Consider the following 23,398-nt stretch of genomic DNA (forward strand, 5'->3'; position numbering starts at 1 on the left):
CTTTAACAAAAAAAAGCATTGACAAAACCACCTGATCTCAGGATATAAACTTGCCAGGCAACGAGAAGTGCGTAAAATGTCTGTTTCTTAATTAAGCCACACCTTTGAAGTTTATAATAAACTAAAATGTCTTTGAAATGTTAAACTATTAAATAACTAAGATATTACTTTTAAAAAATAGCGTCACTTTTTCCTTATTTTATTTTACTGGCTGACTACTTAGTATACTATACTTAATATTTGTTTTTTGTTAATTGTATTTTGTATTATATATATTCTTAGTTGTTAATTCTAATTTATATTTACCTCTCGTTTTTATTAATATAAATAACATTATTTATTATTTTTCATAGTAATAAAATAACATTTTGGCAACAAATTAATTAAAAGTTTAAAAGGAGTATTATAATTATAATATAATATAAGAACATAACCATATTATAAAATTATATATATATATATATATATATATATATATATATATATATATATATATATATAACTATAACTATGACCATTTAATTATCAATAAGCAATGAAACAATAGAATAGCAATTAAATTTAATTTTATTATGCTTTAAAAAGCTCTTGAAAATTTTTGCCAAATGAATACATTTTATTAATTTAATGCTTTCTTACCACTTGAGCCATGTAATGATTCTGTGGTATAATTCTAATTTTATGAAACCAAAATTTATAATTAAATAAAAGTGATTGAAAGTTAACAGCATCTCAAAAAAAGTTATTACATAATCCAAAAGTCAAGCTTAAGTCAAGATGATGAATTATTACTACAACTCATTAAATTCCATGGACAAAAGTTTCAGATCAAAGGTACATTCTGTAGTACTTTATATTGTATGTTTATTTTATAATAGTAGAGGTTACACTTTATAAGTTAATTTGTTTGTATACTTAATTAATGATATTTCAGTTTCTACTTCAAAGTTTTTAAGTTTTTGACTTCTTAAAAATGTTATTGAAAATGTTTGATAGATTATTAATTATATTACATTAGTATTCATTGTCAAGATCAAGTACTGACCAGTATAAATTTTGTATTTGCATGTTCAGTGATGAGTGTTTTTTTAAAAATTCGAGTTTACTGTACTCATAAAAATATCTATTTTTTCTGTATTTATAAATTAAAGTTTAATAAATAATATAAACGAATATAATGATTAATAATTAATTAATATTAAAATAATTATTAAATAATATTAAATAAATTTTAAGTAATTTTTTGAACCATAACAAAAAACAGATGAAACGAAAAATTGATACAGTTGGCGTGTTGAAGATAGTTGCACTTATATTATCCGCAGCTATCCTACTTGTGTTGGGATTTGTTATTGGTTACTTTACAAAAACAGCTGTCACACACCATACATCCAGTGAAAGTGTTGGTATCAGTGAAGTTGACGTTGCTGATTATCTTATGAAAGAGATCTCTTCAGAAAATATAGACAAACACCTCAAGTATAATTCTTTCAGTTAATTTTTTACTTCATTTAAAAATCCGATAACAAACTTCAGTTTTTAAATTAGACAGACTTTACCTCATTCATACGGCCTTGAAAAATTTGTTTGTTGAGTTTGGATTTTAATCATATCACTTAACTGATAAAATATCTAAAGCATATTTATTTCAAATCATCACACATTACTGTTCGATAGGAAATTGACATCCAGACCACATTTGAGCGGCACACCTGGAATCCACGACACCGTCGAATACATCCACAACTTCTGGAAACAAATCCATCTAGACAAAACTAAACTGATTTCATATGAAGTTTTATTATCACATCCGAGCCCTGACAACCCAAACTCTGTATCAGTCCTGGGTCAAGATGACAGTCCCCTTTTCCAGAGTCAGCCAGCTGAGCCTATTTTGAGGCCAGAAGATAACAGCTCCGAGATTGTACCGCCATTCAATGCATATTCAGCAGCAGGCTCTGTTATGGTCGGTTGGTTGTGATGTCTCGTTGTTGTCTCATGACTTTTTTTCATTTTGGAAAAGTTTTAAAAATTTTTTAGCTTAAATTTGTAATGTTTTAAAAACAATTGACATATTGTTAATGAATAAATACCTTTTAAATGGTTTATTAATAATATGCAGTGAAGTTTACTTACTGAGACATTTTCTCTGTTTCTTGATTGGTAGATTTGTTAATTTAGATTTAATGTTTCAACAAAAATTATTTTAGTTTGGTGAACTATAATGAAATAATAAAATTATTATTATTAATTTTTCTAATTATAATATAAATAAACAACATTGATAATATAATAGTTATTGTTAACATATAAAACAGGGCACACCAATTTATGTTAATTACGGGAGGGTGTCTGATTTTGAGTACGTTAAAAATCTGAACATGACATTTAAAGATCAGATATGTGTCGTGAGATATGGATTCAACTTTAGAGCCGACAAGGTTAATGGTTTTTGTACTTCAATCAACCAACCAACCGACCGACCAACCAACCAACCGATCGACCGACCAACCGACCAACCAACCAACCGACCAACCAACCAACCAATCAACCAACCAATCAACCAACCAATCAATTAAACTAGTCATTGAATCAATGGATCAATCAATTAATCATCAAACAGCACCAATCATTCAACATCTGCAATTTGTCTAGTGTCAATTTAAAGTCTTTGATGGCGCTTTTTGACACTTGACAAACACATACTGCAAAATAACGCATAGCCTCTGGTCAATCGCCGGGTTCTCTTTTAAACCTCGATTATCGTACTGCAAATCAGGGCGTTCGATCTTTACTTTTTTATACCGTCTATGATTTTAAAGAAATGTTCATCCGATTCGTTATTGCTTCTTAATCATTTATTCAGTTACTCCATATTTATTTCAAATTAAATTTCATTATTTAACTCAATTTCCAATTTAACTTGTCATTGAAAGGTTGCACTTGGTGAAAAGTATGGATGCGTTGGAATGATTATATACAGTGATCCAGCTGACTATGCCATCACCAACACTTCGAAGGTTTTCTTTTGTTCATTCCATCATCGTCGTCGTCATCATCGTCGTCATCAACAAAATGTAACTTAGCAAATAGTACCACAAAGTTAAATGCACACACTGCCCAGGTATATCCAGATTCGTGGTTGATTCCGGGTGGCGGGGTGCAAAGAGGGACCATCAAAAAAAGCTCCACTGCATCAGGGGATCCTTTAACACCTTTGTACCCGGCTACAGGTAATCATTCCATCGACATCAATCTAAGTTGATGTTCATTTTTGAATTTAAAAAATTTATTAATTAAATGCATTTTTTTAGGTTTAGTTTTGAATTTTAATTTGTTCCAACCGACAGAACATGCATACAGACTGAACATATCAGAGGCCGACCTGCCCAAGATTCCATGCCAGCCCATTGGGTACGACGACGCCAGAAAACTTTTGAGGTAGTGATGGTGACGATGAAGATGATGATGACGATGAGGATGATGTAACTGATGGTGGTGGATGATTATAATGACAATGAATAGCATTGATTATGATGACAATTTCGATGATGACGAATGTGATGATCATTAATATGATTGAAGGTAATGATCGATCGAAAGATTGCGATGAAGTATTGACTGATATAAGAAGATGATAACGCGATGACAATCGCTAATACGTCATATCATCATCATCTTCATCATCGTCGTCGTTAACTTCACACTTAAAAGATATTTCGATGGGGAGGAGGTACCTGACGAGTGGAAAGGTGGTCTGAACATCACGTATCGTTTTGGGTCCAAGCTCATTTCAGGAGCCAAGTTAGCCTTCTGGAAGAAATTTTTATCACCAACACTTGCACAAACGCACAAATATATAAACACGCTCGCAAACAAACCCACGCACACACACATACACGCACGCACACACACACGCACACACACACACAGGTTACGCGTCTATGAGTTATTAACAGCCAAATAAATGTTTGCATGCATGTTTTCGCATATATTTTTCTCGTTCTAATTGATCATTTTTCAAAATATTCTAAAATTTCATGCTTGAAGTTGAATATTTTTTGCGTCACAGAGCAGTGAAAGTGGTAGTGAACAACGAATTTAAACTGGACACCATCAACAACATCGTCGGATTCATTGAAGGATCCGTCGAACCAGGTACGTCTTCATCATTCTTCTTCTTCTTCTTGATATTGATCATTGACTAGGCCACCTATAGATCATTACTTTTTATTATATTTCATTATTAATGTATTGATTGCATGATTTTTTATTGTTTTTATTTACAGCCAAATATTTTTCTACAGTGGATAATTTTATCAACGAACTTATCAACCAGAAAATCAACCATTCAAATAACTAGCTAGACTTCTGGTTTCTTCATCCAACCAATCAAACCAGCTAACTGATAATAACGCATCTATTTAACCAACCAACGAGCCAACAAACCAACCAACGAATCAACAAACCAACCATCCAACAAACCAACCATCCAACAAACCAACCAATCAACAAACCAACCAACAAACCAACCAACTAACCAATCAACAAACCAACCAACAAACCAACCAACCGACCAATCAGTTAACCAACCAACAAACCAATCAACCAACCAATTACGAAACAGATCGTTACGTCATAATAGGCAACCACTACGACGCCTGGGTGTACGGTGGCGCTGACCCCAACAGTGGCACTGCCGTCATGCTGGAGGTCTCCAGGGCTTTCATGGCACTCACCAAAGAGAAAGGTAAGGCTAGAGTTAGTGACGTATGTTAGAGAGTGTGTTAAGGGCGATTTCAACGAAACGGAAGCATAAATTCTTCAGATCTATCTCTCGGGTATCCGACTAACTGTTTCTTAACACATTGCACAAACATTTTCAACAAATGCATGTATACGCAAATATAGGCTCATAAACACACACAAACACACGCACGCACACACACGCTCGGAATAGGATGGAGACCAAGGCGCTCACTGATGTTCTGTGCCTGGGGAGCTGAAGAGCAAGGAATCATTGGGTCAAGAGAATTTGTTGAGGTTCTTCATTTTATTATAATAATTAATTAAATAATTTATTTCATATCTAGTCAATTAATTTGTTAATACAATATCTTTTTTAACAAGACTTCAAGCCTCCTTTTATTAAAACCCAGAGCATAGCTTGTTAATTGAATACCTAATTAATTGAATATCTAATTAATTGAATAAAGTAATTTCTTGATTCATTAAGGAGTACGGCTTGATATTAGGCCAGAGAGCAGTTGCCTATTTGAATGTCGACATAGCTGTTCAAGGTTAGTAACGTACGACGACGACGATGACGACGACGACAATGACGTCAGCAAAGATGACTATTACTATAATGACGTTGATATGATAGTGATTAGGCTGATTATTATGATGTTTATGATATTAATAAATATGCGGTTTTGTCAAACATTTAGACACAGCTCCTGCAGTAAGTTTATCAATACCGTTTTGTTGCTAGAAAACACCTGCTCTCAGTATTTAAATCGATTTTTTTGATTACCGTGTGGCAATGACGACTTATTATGATTATTATTATTATTATTATTATTATTAATATTTTAGGTAGGTTCGTATTCAGAGGTAAAGCTCTGCCAATGTTGAACACCGTTCTTTTTGAAGCTACCAAACTGGTATGCACTTCAAACCGTTAACTCAATCCTATGTACAGTTATTGCATTGACGCTAATACGTAATGCTATCATTTATTTTGATGTATTTTATGTGTTTCTGGTGTTTTTATGGTATTATTGTCTTGTTATTTTTTTGGAAAGTATAAAACATCTTTCTATTCATTTTCATTCTGTTGAATTCTTCTGTTCTGTCTGGCTCAAAAAAGCGTGAAAACCACGCGTCACACACGTCGTACATGATAAGCGGGGATCATTTTGCAGTTGAATCCAGTCATTGCAACAACAGGACCAGGCGCCTTTAACCATTGCGTCATCACGTCGCCCCATGTTTCACAGTTACCTAGTTTGAAAGCAGTGAAAAGCCTGATTATCGCATTCTTAAATCGATCAATTAATACTTCATCTACGTTTTTCAACTCTCAAGTGCATACGTCATAGTAGTAATAATTATTCCTAAGGATGTCTAGACAGTTTGTTAAGCAGTGGACGTTAACATTTCGTCTCACTTCATGTCTAGGGGTCCTTGAAACATTACTCGCAATTCTTAAGATCCCACCACTCAAGCCAATGATATCGTAATAACATTTAAAAAACGCGCGCCACATCTTCGTCATCTTCATCACATGATCATGTTAAAATCGTCACCTTATCATCACTGTCATGTTCACTTTTGTAAACATAACTGCGATGATGGATGACGTCGTCTTCATTTTGAATTTACGTCACCATAATTATTGCCAACGTCAGGTGCCTAACCCTGACGAGGAGGAAGTGGAACATGGAAGAAAGAGCGTTTATGACACTTGGTGTTTTAGAAAACCTGAAAAATCTTCTTCCTCTTCACCGACATCTCTGTCATCATCTCCATCGTCACCAAATCACGCGGTAATTATTGATCGCGATGATAAATCGCACAGCAATTATGTCACTATATATAAAGATGATGACGACATTGATGATGGTGTCGTTAAGCCTATAAGACCAAGGTTTCTTTTTTTGTCTGTCCTTTTGCTAAATAAAATTGTTGTTGATATTTGTTTTTGCTGCTGTTGTTGTTGTTGTTAATAAACATCGTCTTCTGATTTCTTAGTATACATTGTTTATTGCTACTGTATTTTCTGTCGATTTGCACAATTTGCACTTTTAGTTAACAAAAGCTGTTTAAGTTTGAGAGTTTACAGAGACATACAAATGTCTGTTTATATAGGTGTATAGATTTACTGCGTAATCTCCTGTATAACGTCATTAAGTTTAATTTTTTATTTGTGGATGATTTAAAATGATTTTTAAACGTTTCTAAGGATGGGTTTGATAGGATCCGGAAGCGATTTCGCGCCCTTTGTAATCAGCGTAGGAACAACGTGTGCAGATGTAAGATTCATATATGATGAGAAGTTGAACATCTCATCATACCCACTCTATCATACTGGATACGAAACGTACTACTTGTTCTCAAAACACCACGATCCTGGCTTTATTGTGAGTCACACAGTTTCTTTACTCTTTTAAAATACTCTCTCATTAGATTACAGCTCATAGATAGTTGTAAAATTTTTGCGGAAACTTCTCTTACTTTAAAAGACAAAAACCGTTTTACCGCCACAGTACTCAAAAGCTCTGGGTAGGGTGTGGTCTCAGATGGCCCTCATGCTAGCTGATAGGGTTCAGATTCCTCTCGATCCAGTTGAATATTCAGATTTCGTCAAATCATATTTTCAAAAATTTAAATCCAGCAACGAAAGATACTTGCTAGGCTTCAACATCACTTTAAGTATGATTGCGTTTGCTGTTTTCATATTTAACGTAATTATTCTGTAAATAGTTGAATAATAATTAGTTCCTTTCAGACTTGAATGCACATCATTTATTTACAATTGAATTTTTCAGCTGCTCTTTCGTCAGCAGTAAAGAACTTTACCCGCGCCGTCAAAGATTTTAAAGCACGTCTGGATAAAATTGATTTGAATAAGTTAGTGAAAGACATCTTGAATTGGTGATGATGAAATTATTAACTGGATTTAATTTCAAAACGCCTTTATCGCCTTACATTCTTCTTTGATTTCGTTTTCAAAAAATGTTTCAAGCAAAATTAATTTTGAAAATTAAAAATTAAATAATTGAATAATTTAAATTTATCCAATCGTAATTATTTATTCCACGTTTGATTGCCACGAGCATTATATAAAATCATTGAATCAATTTGTGATGCTCCACCTGCAACATACAAACACGCAGTGTACATCTCGTCCGCCAATACAACGACCAGCTGATGAACCTTGAAAGATCATTCATTGACCACGCGGGACTGCCCGACAGACCGGCGGTCAAGTTCGTCTCCTGTATTTTCAAATTATTTTTAGCACTAGCTACCGATGCCAGCAGCTATCACTCATTATTATTCATCATCTCTTCAAGCATTTTGTACTGTTTGATGAGTAGGTACTGTACCAAACACAAGTCAATTCCATCATACAGGCACGTCATCTTCGCTCCGAGTAGGTACAACTCGTACGCTGCATCAGTCTTCCCTGGCGTGACAGACGCCATATTTGACCTGAAACAGCATCTGCACGACGGCGAAGCTCCAAAATACGTCGAACAAGTTAAAAAACAACTCTCGGTTTTGATCTTTATGTTCCAAAGAGCTGGAGCGAATTTAAAAGAATCTGACGATTTCATTGGTAGGGATTAGCTTGGTGTCATGCAAATCATGTGCTACGATCTAATACTTATTCTTCAGTGTGATGTGATGCACCGCGATGTGACCCATTGTGGTGTGGTTCAATTTGGTTTTGTGTGATTTGATTTACCGTGATTTCAATATGATTGAGATTATGTTTCCTACCGTTTTGCCGTGTTCAATTCCACGTTCGTTCTATTTCACTAATTGCACTATTTAAAATATTTTCATAAAAATTGTTAAAAAAACATTTGTTGGAGGTAAGTTTAACAAAAGTGATATTTTGGTTTGGAAAACAGTTTGTAGAAGTTGGATTCGAAGTTAGAAGTTAAACACTTTGGAACATTATTAACGTTTGCCGGGCACACGATTACTACATGTGCGTAACGTACTCGCATTTACTTTTATGAACATAACTGAAAAATTAAACATAATGTCATGTAAAACAACTTTGAAGGGCGGGTCAAAATTATGAAACTGTCCAAATTTTGAAATCTGGACTGATGGGGCCCGGGGCCAAGAAACTAACCAACACCACAGTTCGATTTTTTGGGATGTGGAGCTGATATAGTGAATTAAGCTAGTAGTTTTTTTATTAGATTCACGTAGTATTCAATCTCAAGAGCATCAAAATGTATAATTTGGTAATGCAAATTCCGACGTTTTTGATATGTAGTATTTTAAATTGACCCAATAATTATCATTATATATTACAGAACTAATCAATATGTGCTTACAAAACAGAATAATGCGAACTTGAAGAACTGGGAGTAGACATTTGCAATTGAAATTAATTTGATATGCGGGAGTGTCGATCTTTTTGTTAGTTCGTTAACCACATAATAGAGCGGTCACACACGCACACACACACACAAACACACGCATACTTACATACACACACACTCACATACAAACATACACACACAAACAAAGACAGACTAAATATGTATTATCTTTAATAATTAATTCCACCGAGGTATGTCAACTTGTATGCATGTCTCTAAACATTGTTAAACATATTTAGTGTACGAAATATAAATTTTCCTAAACAATAAACATACGTATACATAAAAAACACCACAAAAAATGAAACTAGTTCATTTGAAAAATATTGTGAAAAATCTAAATTGATTGTAAGACAACTAATAAGGTTAATAGTAAAATGATAATTTCGATTCACAATACAAGTATCGTGATGAAACAAATTCTAAATAAATAATAATAAACATAATCATTCATTCTGCAAAAAAAAACCAACACGACATCATTCTTGCAATTGCATTCATAAACTTATTCTTTTTTTTAAACAAAAAATAAATGTAACACAGTAATAAATATTAATGGGAGCATTGAAAAAAGCAATATAAAAGTAAATCTGACAACAGCTTACTCAAAAGTAAATTAACTAACACGCTACCTAGAACAATGAAGAGGTAAACTGCAACAACCACAGAGAAGACTACAAGATCTTAATAATAATAATTTCACCAAATATAATGATCACAGAATTTTGTAACAAACAAACAAACGAACAAACAAACAAACGAACAAACAAACAAACAAACGCAAAGTAATTAACAAACAAACAGATAAACAAAAACACAAAGAAAGATACGACAAAGCAAACAAATGATCGGATATTGGATGATGACACATTTAAAAAAACATAAAAATGTACAGATTATATTTTGATTCCCATGGACCAGAGAACTGGTCTATCATTTTGAATCTTAACGGCAGGAGAGCCATCGAATCCATTGCTCGTGCTTACTAGTTCACCAAATTCAAGAACACTGTTTGCTGTTTGGATAAATTAAACAAATTCACGAATTATTTTTCATCTAATTCAATGCTAATTAAATTACTTGTTACAATGAAAACATTACTATTATTACAAAGTTTTTAACATTCTAAGCTAATAATGAAAGTGTCCCGACAAACTAAATGCTGTCTAAAATAAATTTAAAATCTCTTAAATTACTTCACAAAAATTTGCTTATTATGACCGAAAAGTATAAGTGAAAAAAATAAAAATTTTTTGTGAATAAAATGGATTAAAAAAAAAAGCGAACAAAACAAAATTCTAAAGCAATAACCAACGCATAATACCAGATCACTTATAGATAAACAAACGGAAAATTAAATAAAAATAAAAATGGAAAATTAACCACACACTCATATTGTAAGTTAGACCATTTGTAGTGACCGTACACGAGGAACCTATTGGAACCAAAGAGCACCATTTGCCTCTCAACGCTGAGTCGACATCTATCTCGTGCTCGCCCTTTAGTTGGAAAAAAAGAATTTAATGTTTCACTATAGTTGCTTGAGTGTTGGAAATCAATTAACAAATCAGAATTTTGAAGCCAAGAAATAACTTCAAGAAAATCCTAAATATCATTTGAAAGATCATATTCACAATTGATAAAGTTATCCAAAAACGTCCTACATATCGGAAATAAAATGAACTAAACCACAAACAATGTCTTCTTTTAGTACAAAACTAAAAAGCAACAACAAAACACATTAAAAAACAACTAGAATCGTTGTGACATTTTTTTATATAAAAATCATAGCACCAGCAAAAGCATAAACCTGATAACGCCAATTTGGCAGAAGTAAAACAAAAAACACTGACAACAACAACAACAACAACAACGACGACGACAACAACCACACGGGCACATCTGCAGCTACGAATAAGCAGACTAACTGCCGGCAATATAAATGAAACGTTGTCACACATTATGATGAATAGAAAGACGTTTGAAGACTTTGAAAATCTGTTTAAATTTTTTACGGGATAAAATATAATATAGTAATAAAATATAATAATAATAGCATATATAATAATAAAATCATCGTTGTTATTAAATTCCTATCGTCATTCCTAGATAATTTTATCATCATCACTTATTTAAGTTTTTGAGTTTATTAAAATTAGTGTCAAGCTAGTAATTTATATAATAAAGATATAAATAAATGAATAAATAAATTAATTAATTAATAAAGTGTATAAAAAAATAAATTGTATTAGACATCTAATTGAGTTAGATCCAAAGCAATACAGCAGCCTGTCTACCTGTATAATGTGTTGATGTTGGCCATTTGGTGATCAAATCGACGTTGAGAAGCTCCGACATGGGCTATGATGCAATCCAACTATGCAGATGATTAACATTAGGGAAAGCTTTACAAAATATAATAAACGAGCATATAATGATATACATTAACATAATATTAATGTAATTTATTTTAATATATGCTAATTTTTAAAATAATAGCAATAAAATAAATATTAAAAAACGTATTGTCAATATATATATATATATATATATATATATATATATATATATATATATATATGTATGTATATATACTTATATTCATACATATACACAAATACACACAAACATATATACACAAAAGCGTATACATGCAGAATTTGAACAAGAAAAACCAACACTACTGTTTGACTGTTGAACTTTTTCAAGTAAAATATTTAGGCATTTGGTGAAGTCTGTATTGTCTTGATCAGGTCTACAGAATACATCACAGCCCTGTGAATGGTTAAGGGAATATACATTTATGATTAATTATGTCTGTCATTTAACTATTTTCTAACTTTTAATAATAAAATTCAAAATTCATACTAATGCATTGAGGAAAAATATCAAATCTGTACTTGGTTAATTGAAATAAATAAAAAGACATAAATCTAAATAAAAACTTGTGTATGTGTGTGTGTCTATCTGTCTGTGTGTGTGTGTGTGTGTGTGTGTGTGAAAGTAATAAAGCAACCTTGCACTGATAGAACTCTTTGATGATTGGTGCAATGGAATCAAAGTCACCAGCGATGAAATGTGGGAGGTATTCAGAATGTGATGCTGGAACATAAGTGAACAGTACATTTGTGCCACCATCAGCTGAACACCTTATCTTTGCTTGAAATACAATGTTATAATGATTTAAGATTAAAGAATTTATGTATTGATGTTTATACTTCTTTCATAAAAAAATATATATAATCAGGATATAACAAATGAAGACATTTTCCATTTAGTATGTTAATAACAGTTTTAAATTTAATGAATGTTAGTTAATGGAGAAAAGATTTCTAAAATTATGTGAAAATTTTTAAAAAGCAGAGAACTAAAAACTTTCTCAAAGAATCCATATTATTTTTTCATGAAAATCATATAGAAAGGCTTAAAAATAAGCTTGACAAAATATCAGATGTAAAAAAAACTGTATTTTAAAGTACAGTTATTAGTTAATTTTTAAAATATTTATATTTTATTAAATTTAGTCATAAATATTTTAATTATCTTTACTCATTATTGCTGCTTCATATCTTTGTATTGTCCATTCCATTCATTAAAATCACATTTAATATAACAAATGAACACTTATTATCACACATAATCAAATAAAACCTTTTTTCCAGAGTTCATTGAAAATATTTAAATCATTGTCACTGTAGAATTTAGAGTTCAGCTTTATCAAGCCATAAGTCTGACCTTGCAAATGTTTTAAAAAGTTAACTATTAATAATCAGTCATTTATAAACATTGAAATTAAATATTTAACAAATTGAAGTTAAAAAAACAAGATATTGAAAATTGAAAAGACTCTAAACTAAACTAAAGAATCATATAGAAGTGTATTATATTATTATAATAATATTATTATAAAAAAGGAGTAACTAAGCACTCACAAGAAGGATTTTCAAGGATATGTAGAGGTCTCCAGGTGAATTTATTCATTATTTTACTCATTTTCATGTCAAGAAATAATGGAAACTTTATTTTCAAAAGAATATTTAATTTAAATTTAATTTTTCATCCAACTTCAAACAAGCAATAAGAGCACATTACATTGGTGAGGCTAGCTGTTTGTGTGAACAAACACATCGGCTATGTATGGGATGGTAAAATAGTTTTATAAAAATTTACAAAAATAAAAATAAATTTTGAACAGGAAAATTCATATACTTAACAAAAATAATTTGATTATTTTAACAATATTTTTGTTTTGTATGAATTTCTTTTCATATATTTTAATAGATGCTAATATGTTAATGAGATGTGCTGGATTGTACTGGAACAGCTGATGCCGCCGTTCGTGGACGTGGATGCGACGTAGCATTCCTCTACTCTACCGCTGCGCTCAGAACTAAACAACACAGCCATACGTTCTGTTCTAATGTATGGTGCAGAGACATGGCCGATGACAACAAAACTCGGACAGCAGCTTCACCGAACTGACATGAAGATGATTCGTTGGACGCAGCATGTTGACCTAAGGGACCATATCCATACAACCGAGATCCTAAACCGATCGGGACTGTGCACGTTGAAGGATGTATGTCGTCGTCATCGCCTACGATGGTTTGGCCATTTGAAGCGAAGCGAAACCGATACAATAATTTCCGTTACTCAGCACCAGGTGCCTGGCACCCGCCCAAGAGGTTGCCCAAAAAAGTCCTGAATGCAAACCATACAGGAGGATTTAAAGGCACTTGGTCTCATGAAAACAGAAGCTGATGAATGGAATAAAAAAGTCCGACTCAAAACGGATGGAGACTATAAACTAGGATTGATTGATTGGATTGATGTTAATATGTTTTTATAGGTGTCTATTATATGTATATGGTTTATAACGTTTATAAAGTATAAAAAATTTTATGCGCATGTTACATTACAGTATTTTATATGAATTTGAGTAATATCTACGAGCATTTACAATTTATTAGAAAAATGTAGCTAATGTATAGAATAAAATTATAGAAAATAATAAAATACTGGAAATTTAGAATATGTGATTCAGTGATTAAAAATAGGTATTACTACATTATAAATTACAAATTACAGTATTGTAATATAATCTACCCATTCATTAGAAATTTCAACAAACTTCATTAGAAATTCCAGTACAAACATTCTTTCAGAAAAAAAGATTGAAAACTGCCGGTTTTATCATAAAAAAGTTAGTCAAATTATATAATAAAGACGTAAATGTTGTTAATTATATATTTAATTTTAAAATTATAAATATAAAGAGAATAAGATTATTATATTTTAGTAATTGTTTTGTTTGACCGAGCAAAGAACAATAAGTAAATGATGTAGTTGTTATGTTTACTTATAAGCAGCTTCATTAGATACGGCGTTAACGGTTGTTGCCTGATTTGAATGTCCTTCGTTTTATTTATGTGAGTATGTTAAGTTTTTTTATTCCTTAATTGCACTAATTTTAGTTGTTTAACTGTCGTTTTAGGAGAAACCGGAGATCTCTCATGGTTGTAAGGTTAAGGGTAGTTTTTTAAAACTTACAACAAACAATTTTTTTGACATTTTTTCCATTTCATGACTTTTAACTTAACATTATGTTAATATTGTTAACAGTTAATAAAGCCATGGTTACAATTAAAAAATTTAGCTTGTTAGAGTTAGGTTAGGTTAGGCACTAGCATCTTACATTCAAGAAGGATTTCCGGTTTTGCCATCATTTTACAGATTATTTTATTTCGTTTTATTTTTTATATAAAAATAAATAAATATCAATATTAATAATATTAAACTTCAATTAGAATCATAAGGTCATAATTACTGTTAGACTTTCATTTCAACTTTTAATTTTAATTTTTAATTTAATTTGCTTCACATTGACACAGAATTTTTTTAGTGTTGCTTCATGCTGGTTTCAATTGTGTAAAACTGTAGAGTGTGTGATCTAATCTGATTCAACTGTTTGCAATGGAGCTTGCTAAACATTATGTGGTAATCATTTTTATCACATTCTGCTCTGAAATAGGTATTTTTCCATTTTTTAGTTAATTTAAATTTTTGAATAGTTTAGAAGAGATTTTTGCCAGAGTGGATGTTCTAAAAATTGGAATAAAAAGTTGTTATCATTGTGTTTTAAATGTGTTGAATATTATTGCATTTGCTAATAATTTTTTGATGCATTTGACTTAGATAAATAAATAAATACATGAATAATTCTTTATATATATTCATATAGTAATATTTGAAAAAAATACAAAACATATTAAATATAAAAATACATTTTTCGGCATTGTTCATTAATTAAATTAACAAATTGGTGAAATGGCAGAGTGGATGAAACAAAAATGTATCAATAAACAAAACAATAAACAAAACAACAAACAAAGCATAGCAACAAACAAAGCATAACACTAAACAAAGTTTAACTACCACAAAACTTTATATATGTGTATAATACTTATATTGGCAGTATATTATATTTTGTATACATATTGTAAAATTCTGCATAAGTTATAATATTATTGATTTTTTTTGTTTTACCATTTATTTCCTATTATTTCTAATCAAATCATGACTCTTTTTTTATTTGCAGTCGTTAAGTTTTGAGCCTGAAGGTAATTTATTTTGAAATTTTATCAGTATAAATATTTAAACAAAGGTGAGTTAGTATAGGATGTTAAAAAATGCAGAGAAGTAAATAAATTGGATTTTATACTGATTTGTTGATTTGTTTTGTACGTTTTTTAATTCTTGCCAAAAGTTTATTAATTGAGATTGTTATTAGTTTTTAATTGTTCATTTATTAGTTAATTAATTATTTCGTTTATATAGTTTTTCTACAATTTTGAGTTATCTTGAGTGTGCAATTTTGTTTACTCTAATCGTTCTGGAGACATGACCTTCTGTGATTTTTGGTTGTCTGGCAATTCCGAATGTCGATATGAGATGTCACCACGTTGGCACAACGAAGGACCATGTCTACACTCGAAATCGAAACACAACCAAAAAAATCACACAATTTCTGGAACAACTATCACAGACAGAACAACACATTCAACAACTCTTAACATTCTAGAAGCTCTCCATGCACAAGAAAGAAATTAAGTAACAACTAGTAGCTACCCTTTGAGAGTCTTTTTTCCTTGTGTTAAATTTGCAGTTTTTTAAGACAAGAACGCCCATGATGCCAGGATACAACTTTTCAAGCCTACTTCACTGCTTATGGTTTTTGCACAGAAGTGATAAATTTGTGCTATGATTTCTTAAATAAGGTTTAATCCTTTATAAAAAAAAAGGTGCGACAACGAATTGTGCAGAATATCCGAGGTACTTGACTGAAACCAAAGAACGTGCCATACGGTGTTCTTGAAACCATACAGTGCAAGAGCACCTCCATATGTTCCACATAACACGTTCGATCATCGTGCCATTTTTTTTGGTAATAGTTAACCCGATCCTTAAAGGGCCAGTTACTGAGTATATAAACCAGAAATGTTACTTCGACAACATGTATTTAACATTCCAAGAGTCGACGTACCATACCTATACTAAAGCTGGCTCAGCGTCTGTTGTGTCAGTAGTTTTATCTGCAAAAACAGAAAACTCTCGGGACTTTTTAACTTTTTTCCAATTAACAATAAATAATTATGCAAAAGTATTCAAATTTCATTCTGAGCCAACTTAATAACATAATTTTAATATCTTAATTCTTTTTCGACAATTATCTGCATTGAGCAGATTATGAATAAAAAAAAACAAATCATTCTATAGACTTTTTTGGAGAAAAATGTTTGAACTTTAACCACCACTTTAGAATAGGTTTTTATGTTGTATTTTAAAAATATTTTAGTGAAGATGACATTTTTGACATTAAGCATAATTATTGATTCATGAAGTGTCAATATTTTCTAACATTCGAAAATTGATATTGCCAAATTTTTTAGCTTGAAAATTGTTATACTACAAATTTGAATACCGTCAAATAATTTTTATAATAAACGGATTTTTTCAATTTTTTTATAGTTACTGATAAAAATAAAAACGTTGCATTGGGGAGAAGTGTGTATATGAAAAAAGGTTTTCAAGAAGAACATGCCAATGACGGCAATTTAACGACCTTTGCTCATCATGAAATGATAGATAATCCGTGGATGGTGATCGACTTGGCTCGATTTTACTTCCTTGACCGTATTGAAGTTTTATTTAAAGAAAGAATAAATGAAGGTTGTTAAGTAATGTAGCAAGTTATAATGTATGTTTATTTAAGACTTACTTAGCTGATTTATATTTTTTTAAAAAAGCCATATTAAAATAATTGGAAAATTATTTGAAAATCTCAATTAAATAATGAAAATTCTTCGTCGGCTTTTGTAATGGCTTTATCACTGCTTTTGAATTTTTATTTATCGATCTTTCGAACTTACCAAAGAATATATTTTCTAAAATTCATTCCAGTTCATCTTCAAAATTTTGGTTGATTCTCATTGGTTATTGTTAGTATTATTTTCACCACCATATCCCAACCCAGGTGATTGATTTTATTAGATCAGAGGTAGGCAAACTACAGCACGACAAGCCATTTTATGCATCCGCGAGGCCCTGTACGTATTTTGACGAAAAAAGTAGAAATGACTTTGTAACCAAAAAAGTCGTTAACCAAACGTTAAGACTAACAAAAGGTCGTCAGCTACAAATGAACATCTTAAAAAAAACTCCCCCACCCAGTCAATGGTAGAAAAATTTGATATTTATATACATATGCGGTTTTTTAAAGGTAGAATGGTTTGCCCACTTCTGGATTAGATCAATATGCTCTGGTTACTCCACAACTGTATCAGTATGCAACAACCTAACACGACCCATCCCTGTAAAGCGTGTAGTGCTGCAGGGCAATCCCAGTTCCCTTTGCTATTTAACTTACGTTTCAATCCTTTAATGGAAGTACTACAACAAATGTGTTAACAACAAATCGGATACATTTGCTAGCCTAAAGTCATGAGCTTGATTTCAATCATAGGGAGCTTATTTGTGGGCAAACTGCCAGCCTAAAATCAATAGCTTGGCTTTAATTTGCCGATGATTCGGAAATTATCTCAAACAGCGCAGAGGGAGCCCAAAAACCTATAAATTTCAATCAAGCCTCGTGCCAAGTGACGGGTATGAAAATGAGAAGAGATAAATGCTGCACACTTTGGATGTGGAAGATCGACGGAAAATACGAACAATTTTTACTCAGATTGACGGTTGAAAATGAGACAATCCCTCAGATTATTATAGGTGACCATTTTACGTATCTGGAAAAAATTTACGACTTTCAATGCAAGAACGCGAAAGAAAGCAACTGCTGCATGATAAACTTAAAGTTTTGCTGCATACGATGGAAGTTGGAGATCCTAACAGATTTGTACAAGTCACTCAAACCAGACATCGCCATTCTCAGTAATAACACAATGAGGATACTTAAATTAACTATTTGCCATGAAAAAACTTTGTCAATACAAAATTGATAAGTATACATCAATACACCAATCTTAAAAACAACCTGGTGAACGATTTTAGACACTTTAGAATTTTAATTAACACTTTTTTAATGGTCACCTATAGGTTTTAATAACCCCTTTAATATATCATTAGTTAAAATGAACTGGACTGATTGTTTTCGACATAGCTTAATTAACAGCGTAATATCGTCATCCTATGCCATATATTGTGAACGGAACTATGCGTGAACTCATTTTTATGAACTTTTCTATCGTCACTGCACTCATTTCGAATGAAGAGCAATGATGACTAACCTTTATGATTTTAATTTTAATTTGAAGTATGTTTTTTAAATTAATTATTTCTAATTGATATATTTTATGAGTAATAAAAGGTATGTTCCCATTATTATTATTGCAGTAATAGTAATCTTGGCAGTGTCACTATTTTTTGTAGTGATCAATTTACTTTTTTTTTATTTTCATTATTCCAAAGCCGACCGTTTGTGGCGTATTTTTAATCAATTTATATGACGACTAATACGTTGAAAATTATGTAACGTTACTTAACAATGATATACAAACACACTTTTAAAAATTGTCAGCGAATCTGGAGAAATATGAAGTTGGTTTATTGAAGAAATTTTTGACGGATCCAGTGTATACATATAATCAAGATGATTTTGAGAGAATCAATCTACTAGTTATTATAAATGATTTGCTGACAATCACTTTGGCAAATAAACTTCTTGGGATATTTAATCTTGCTATATAAAGATAACTTACAATTTGACATTGTGGAGGTATTTGTCGAGGCCACAGGTTTGCTACAGTTTTTAATATTTTTATAAATATGATGCATACAACGTTCATAACATGGCCCCTTCTTACAAATACCTTTCTTAAAAATAAAATCTGTGCTCTTGGACACTGTTCTCTATCAACTTGAGAGTTTTAAAGTAAATTTTTCGCTCGAGCACCGATTTTAATTTTAACAGTAAGTACCTCGATGTACTTCGTCCGTAAAATACAATTTCCATAAAGATATTTTAATTATTTTTCAAGTTACGAAGATTTTTGTGACACAACACTTCAAATTTGTGTGCGATTTTATTTCTATAACTTGTACCTATATAGAACGTGGATCGTGCATGGTTGGAGTTAAGAGAGAATCATTCTGATATAAATGGCGCCGCGATCAACTGCTTACTAGATGACATAGGAATGTTTAAAACTGATATTGTTAATATGAGAAAGAGTCACCGAATTTTTTTTACAGAATCGGAGTAAACTTTAATGTTGTAGTCAGTTAGAAATGATTTTTTGAGGTGTAATATGTGCTGAAAAAAGAAAATTGAGATATAATACTTACCTGAAATTGTGCATATAGCTGTGCACTCGCAAGAATTCATATTCTTATAATTTAATGAAACAGAATGGTATCTGTTTAATATTTAAGCGCTGCTTGAGAATAACTGCAAGTCCTACAAATTTTAAATTTACTACGTTCATTTTATCTCATGTTTATAGATGAATTCTGATGACATTTATCAAACAACCAAATTCAAACTACAATATATTTTAGACAATAATTAGTTTTGCTTAATAATTTGACTCTCCACTCCACTTCCGCACTTTTTTATGTGGTTCATTTTCTAACTATTAATAAATAATCCTTTTTTAAAACTAGTGAAAATTATATTTGAGTGTAATTTATGTATGCTTAAATGAAATTGAAAAAGAATAATATTGAAATTTAATTTGTGTGTGTTTTCATTTAATTTGTTAAGCATCTCACTTGGAAGACTATATTGGATGTTATACATCATTCGTTTCTTCGCTCAAGTCAAATTTTGAATCTTTTCATCATTGCTCTACGTTTTGTAATCAGTCAAATTATTTTGCCATAAAAGTAACTTTTTGTATATTTTTCATTAATTGTTTTTCATTTTTCATTATTATATATTCAACACCGTATCGTGAAATGTTGTTGGTAACAAATTTACGAGCGATTCTTTTAAGAATAAAATTGGGAGCGTTTCGAATAAACGTAATGCAAGTTCTTTCAAGTTCTATGAGATCAAACCAATGACTGATTTGGAAATAAATAGTCAAGTTTTTTCGAATGATTGGACTTTATTTTATATCTTTAGCACTTATTAGTTACAAGAATTATGATCATACACCGTGGGTACATTTTTTGAAAACATTTCTTCACGTTCTGACAAACGTCAAAAAATAATTTGAATTTTATATCTCATTCAAGCTGGATTGAAATTGTATTGTGGCTTACTTTGTTGCGTCCAGCTGAGAAATTTCCAGTATTTTAATGCAATTTTATACGATTGTGTGGATGACATTTATGCTATATTAAAAAAATCGTCCGTTTCCATGATATATGCTCTACTAAGTTCCGCATTGAAGCCAGTTTTTCAATAACAAAAATATGATTTTTTGGCTAACCAATAGAACAAAGCTTTTGTAATCCAATAAAGTTTTTTCCGATTGTTATTTTAATTAGCTCGAAAATAAGCCCGTTTATTTTTAAATTGTCTACAGAAGCAATGGCATTGCTGCCTACGACTGTGAAAGAACACCACTGCAAGAATTATAACTACACTGACATATCTGGGCACTGTATGTCAGGTTGTTTGGAGGACTTGAAAGGTCATGGGTGCAGTCAAAGAGGTGAGAGGTTGTTTGTCTGCAGATTGTAAATATACTAAACTGGATGAAACTATTTGCTTGGTCCAGATTATGCGTTTTCTAGCGCTTAAAATTAAATAGCTTAATTTTTTACAGTTTGCAGCAAGAACCCGTGCCAAGGATCGCAAATATGTGTTGAGGAAAATTTAGGTTTGATTGAAATATCATCGTGCTATCCAGAAAAAGAAAGTAGGAAGTGATTAAATGTTTTAAAAAATTGTTTTGAAATAATTATTAAAATTGATTGTTACAATGCCTATTTATTAACTCTCATTTCTATTGGCCACAGACTCTGTTGAGTTTCTTTTGTATAAGACAAATTAAGATGCTCTTCTCCATTCAGAAATGCAAGCCTTAGCGTTACAATTTTTATGACAAATTCGTTAAGCCGAATCATTTGTCACTTTTGGTGATTTTAAAAATTGTATTTAGTTATTCGATTTAGTATTAAAAAAATGCATGGATCGTTAACACATTTCTTGCGAAATTTTACACAATTCTTTTATAATAAACCTGTCAGTTCGTGTAGAGGTGGGCAACATCGCATACAAGAGGAGGGTGTTCATGAAGCACGGATTGTACACGGAGAAGGCCACTGATGGCGACATCTACAGCTTCTTTGCGACTCACAGCATCCACCCCGATCCCTGGATCGTCATAGATCTCAGCAGATATTACATGATCACCTCAATTGAAATGTACCATCCACCAGTTCAATTAAACAGAGGTACCCAAAGTTTTATTAAAATTTACTTTACAAATTCAACATGTCTCCGTAAACACCAAAATTGAAAGCCGTTTTTTATTGAATTGAGAACTTCACTTGTAAGAGCAAAAAAATATTGACACCATGAAAACGAATGTTAAATTGGTAACACCTTATTAATTTAGTTTTAATCAAAAAGTTTCGATATTCACTTATGTACATTTTTCCTTATTTAAGATAATAAAATGGATAAAAATGTTTGTCCGCAAAATTAATAGCTGCTCACTGTTTCAGGGAAATTGTGTTTCAAGGAAACGAATGCAAGTGCTATAATGCAATCATACCCAACGCATAGAGGAATTATAACCGGTGATCCCAAATGATTCAGACTGATAATTTGGCAATAACTTTACCTATTAAAATGTGTTTTCTCACTTTTATTTAATGGTTGGAAGTACGACGGCAAATTTCAGGATTTCCAGCTAAATTTCCAATTTGGGCCTTCTATCTGATAGTGATAATTTTGAAAAATATAAACCTAACTTATAAATATGAAATTATATAAATTTATCTAATTCACTAACTAAACGTCTGGATGTCATCATTCTAAATAAACAATTTGACAACGTTGTAGAATCCGTCAACTGATATTTGTTTGTATGATATTGCGTATAATGTTTTTACTTAGCACAAAAAGAAACTGACGTTCTAGTTTTTTCATAATTTAGTAATTTGTTATCTACAATTTAAACGAAAATCAGTTTACAATTTACTAAATTTTTATGACACAGGAATCGTTGGACTTAGAATCGTAATATCTAAAGACTTTTCGCTAGATTCGAGATATAGATTCGACGAAAAAAACTTTGTGGCAATCGAAGAAACTGTTACATCGGAGCTGTCGGATGTTGATTTTTTCAGTACTAAAAACGTGTTGAACTTGAAGGGAAGGTTCGTCATGTTACGGCAAAGTAGTGAATTCATTGGCAAAGAACCTATCTCGGTCAGAGAGGTGTTTGTCCGAGGAACAGGTTATAAAGGATACAGTTACTATATATGAACATTCGGTGATTTGTTTTTAAGCAATTTTAAATTCAGTCAATCCTCTATTACATTATCTCATTTATTTAATGTAATTTGTTTTTATATATTTAATGTAATTGTTTTGAATAAAGGATGATTTCACTTAAATGACTTGCATTGATTAGTGCAACTTCACAAAAAATTTTCTTGACTTCTTTGAAATTTATTCCTCGCTGATTTTTTGTCCATGTTCTTTACAGAACAACATTTTCATCTTAGCTGCTGAAATTTTGACGTACTCCTGGTTAAAATTATTCATTTTGTACTTTGAAATTACTCATTTTTGC

General features: G+C 31.3%; 4 protein-coding genes across 4 annotated transcripts; 3 read left to right on the top strand and 1 right to left on the bottom strand.

Annotated features, from left to right (window-relative positions):
• The first annotated feature begins 61 nt into the window (after positions 1-61).
• On the top strand, positions 62-9,149 carry HELRODRAFT_185132 (hypothetical protein). The gene is given in 21 exon segments (XM_009029501.1): positions 62-236; positions 712-834; positions 1,265-1,479; positions 1,678-1,966; positions 2,319-2,441; positions 2,937-3,020; positions 3,125-3,233; positions 3,351-3,441; positions 3,715-3,804; positions 4,073-4,158; positions 4,628-4,750; positions 4,961-5,043; positions 5,237-5,300; positions 5,599-5,666; positions 6,414-6,652; positions 6,968-7,145; positions 7,272-7,437; positions 7,554-7,635; positions 7,902-7,994; positions 8,142-8,917; positions 8,931-9,149. 19 exon segments carry the CDS (start codon positions 778-780, stop codon positions 8,356-8,358), a joined length of 2,457 nt encoding a protein of 818 aa, XP_009027749.1. The 5' UTR covers positions 62-236; positions 712-777; the 3' UTR covers positions 8,359-8,917; positions 8,931-9,149.
• Positions 9,150-10,027: 878 nt separating this feature from the next.
• Positions 10,028-12,297, bottom strand: HELRODRAFT_68923 (hypothetical protein; the record flags this gene model as incomplete). Its single annotated transcript, XM_009028978.1, has 6 exons — positions 10,028-10,146; positions 10,522-10,630; positions 11,060-11,129; positions 11,429-11,508; positions 11,811-11,906; positions 12,148-12,297. Coding segments are annotated over 6 exons (624 nt in total), but the record flags the coding sequence as incomplete, so codon positions are not given.
• A 3,734-nt stretch (positions 12,298-16,031) lies between these two features.
• HELRODRAFT_164605 (hypothetical protein) lies at positions 16,032-19,391 on the top strand (the record flags this gene model as incomplete). The annotated part of the gene is made up of 4 exons (XM_009029502.1): positions 16,032-16,092; positions 17,160-17,290; positions 17,665-17,815; positions 19,222-19,391. 4 exons carry the CDS (start codon positions 16,032-16,034, stop codon positions 19,389-19,391), a joined length of 513 nt encoding a protein of 170 aa, XP_009027750.1.
• A 1,789-nt stretch (positions 19,392-21,180) lies between these two features.
• Positions 21,181-23,088, top strand: HELRODRAFT_164606 (hypothetical protein; the record flags this gene model as incomplete). Its single annotated transcript, XM_009029503.1, has 4 exons — positions 21,181-21,311; positions 21,426-21,511; positions 21,843-22,049; positions 22,820-23,088. 4 exons carry the CDS (start codon positions 21,181-21,183, stop codon positions 23,086-23,088), a joined length of 693 nt encoding a protein of 230 aa, XP_009027751.1.
• Positions 23,089-23,398: the final 310 nt, after the last annotated feature.

The sequence above is a fragment of the Helobdella robusta genome (assembly GCF_000326865.2).
Source record: "Helobdella robusta unplaced genomic scaffold HELROscaffold_6, whole genome shotgun sequence".
In the NCBI taxonomy this organism is placed as follows: domain Eukaryota; kingdom Metazoa; phylum Annelida; class Clitellata; order Rhynchobdellida; family Glossiphoniidae; genus Helobdella; species Helobdella robusta.

Bases quoted from the DNA above. Each gene is read 5' to 3' on its own strand.
- HELRODRAFT_185132 (XM_009029501.1), top strand. From the start codon at position 778: ATGATGAATTATTACTACAACTCATTAAATTCCATGGACAAAAGTTTC. The intron at 3,805-4,072 runs GTTAGCCTTCTG...TTTGCGTCACAG, and splicing joins AAGCTCATTTCAGGAGCCAA to AGCAGTGAAAGTGGTAGTGA. The intron at 7,636-7,901 runs GTTAGTGAAAGA...ACAAACACGCAG, and splicing joins GATAAAATTGATTTGAATAA to TGTACATCTCGTCCGCCAAT.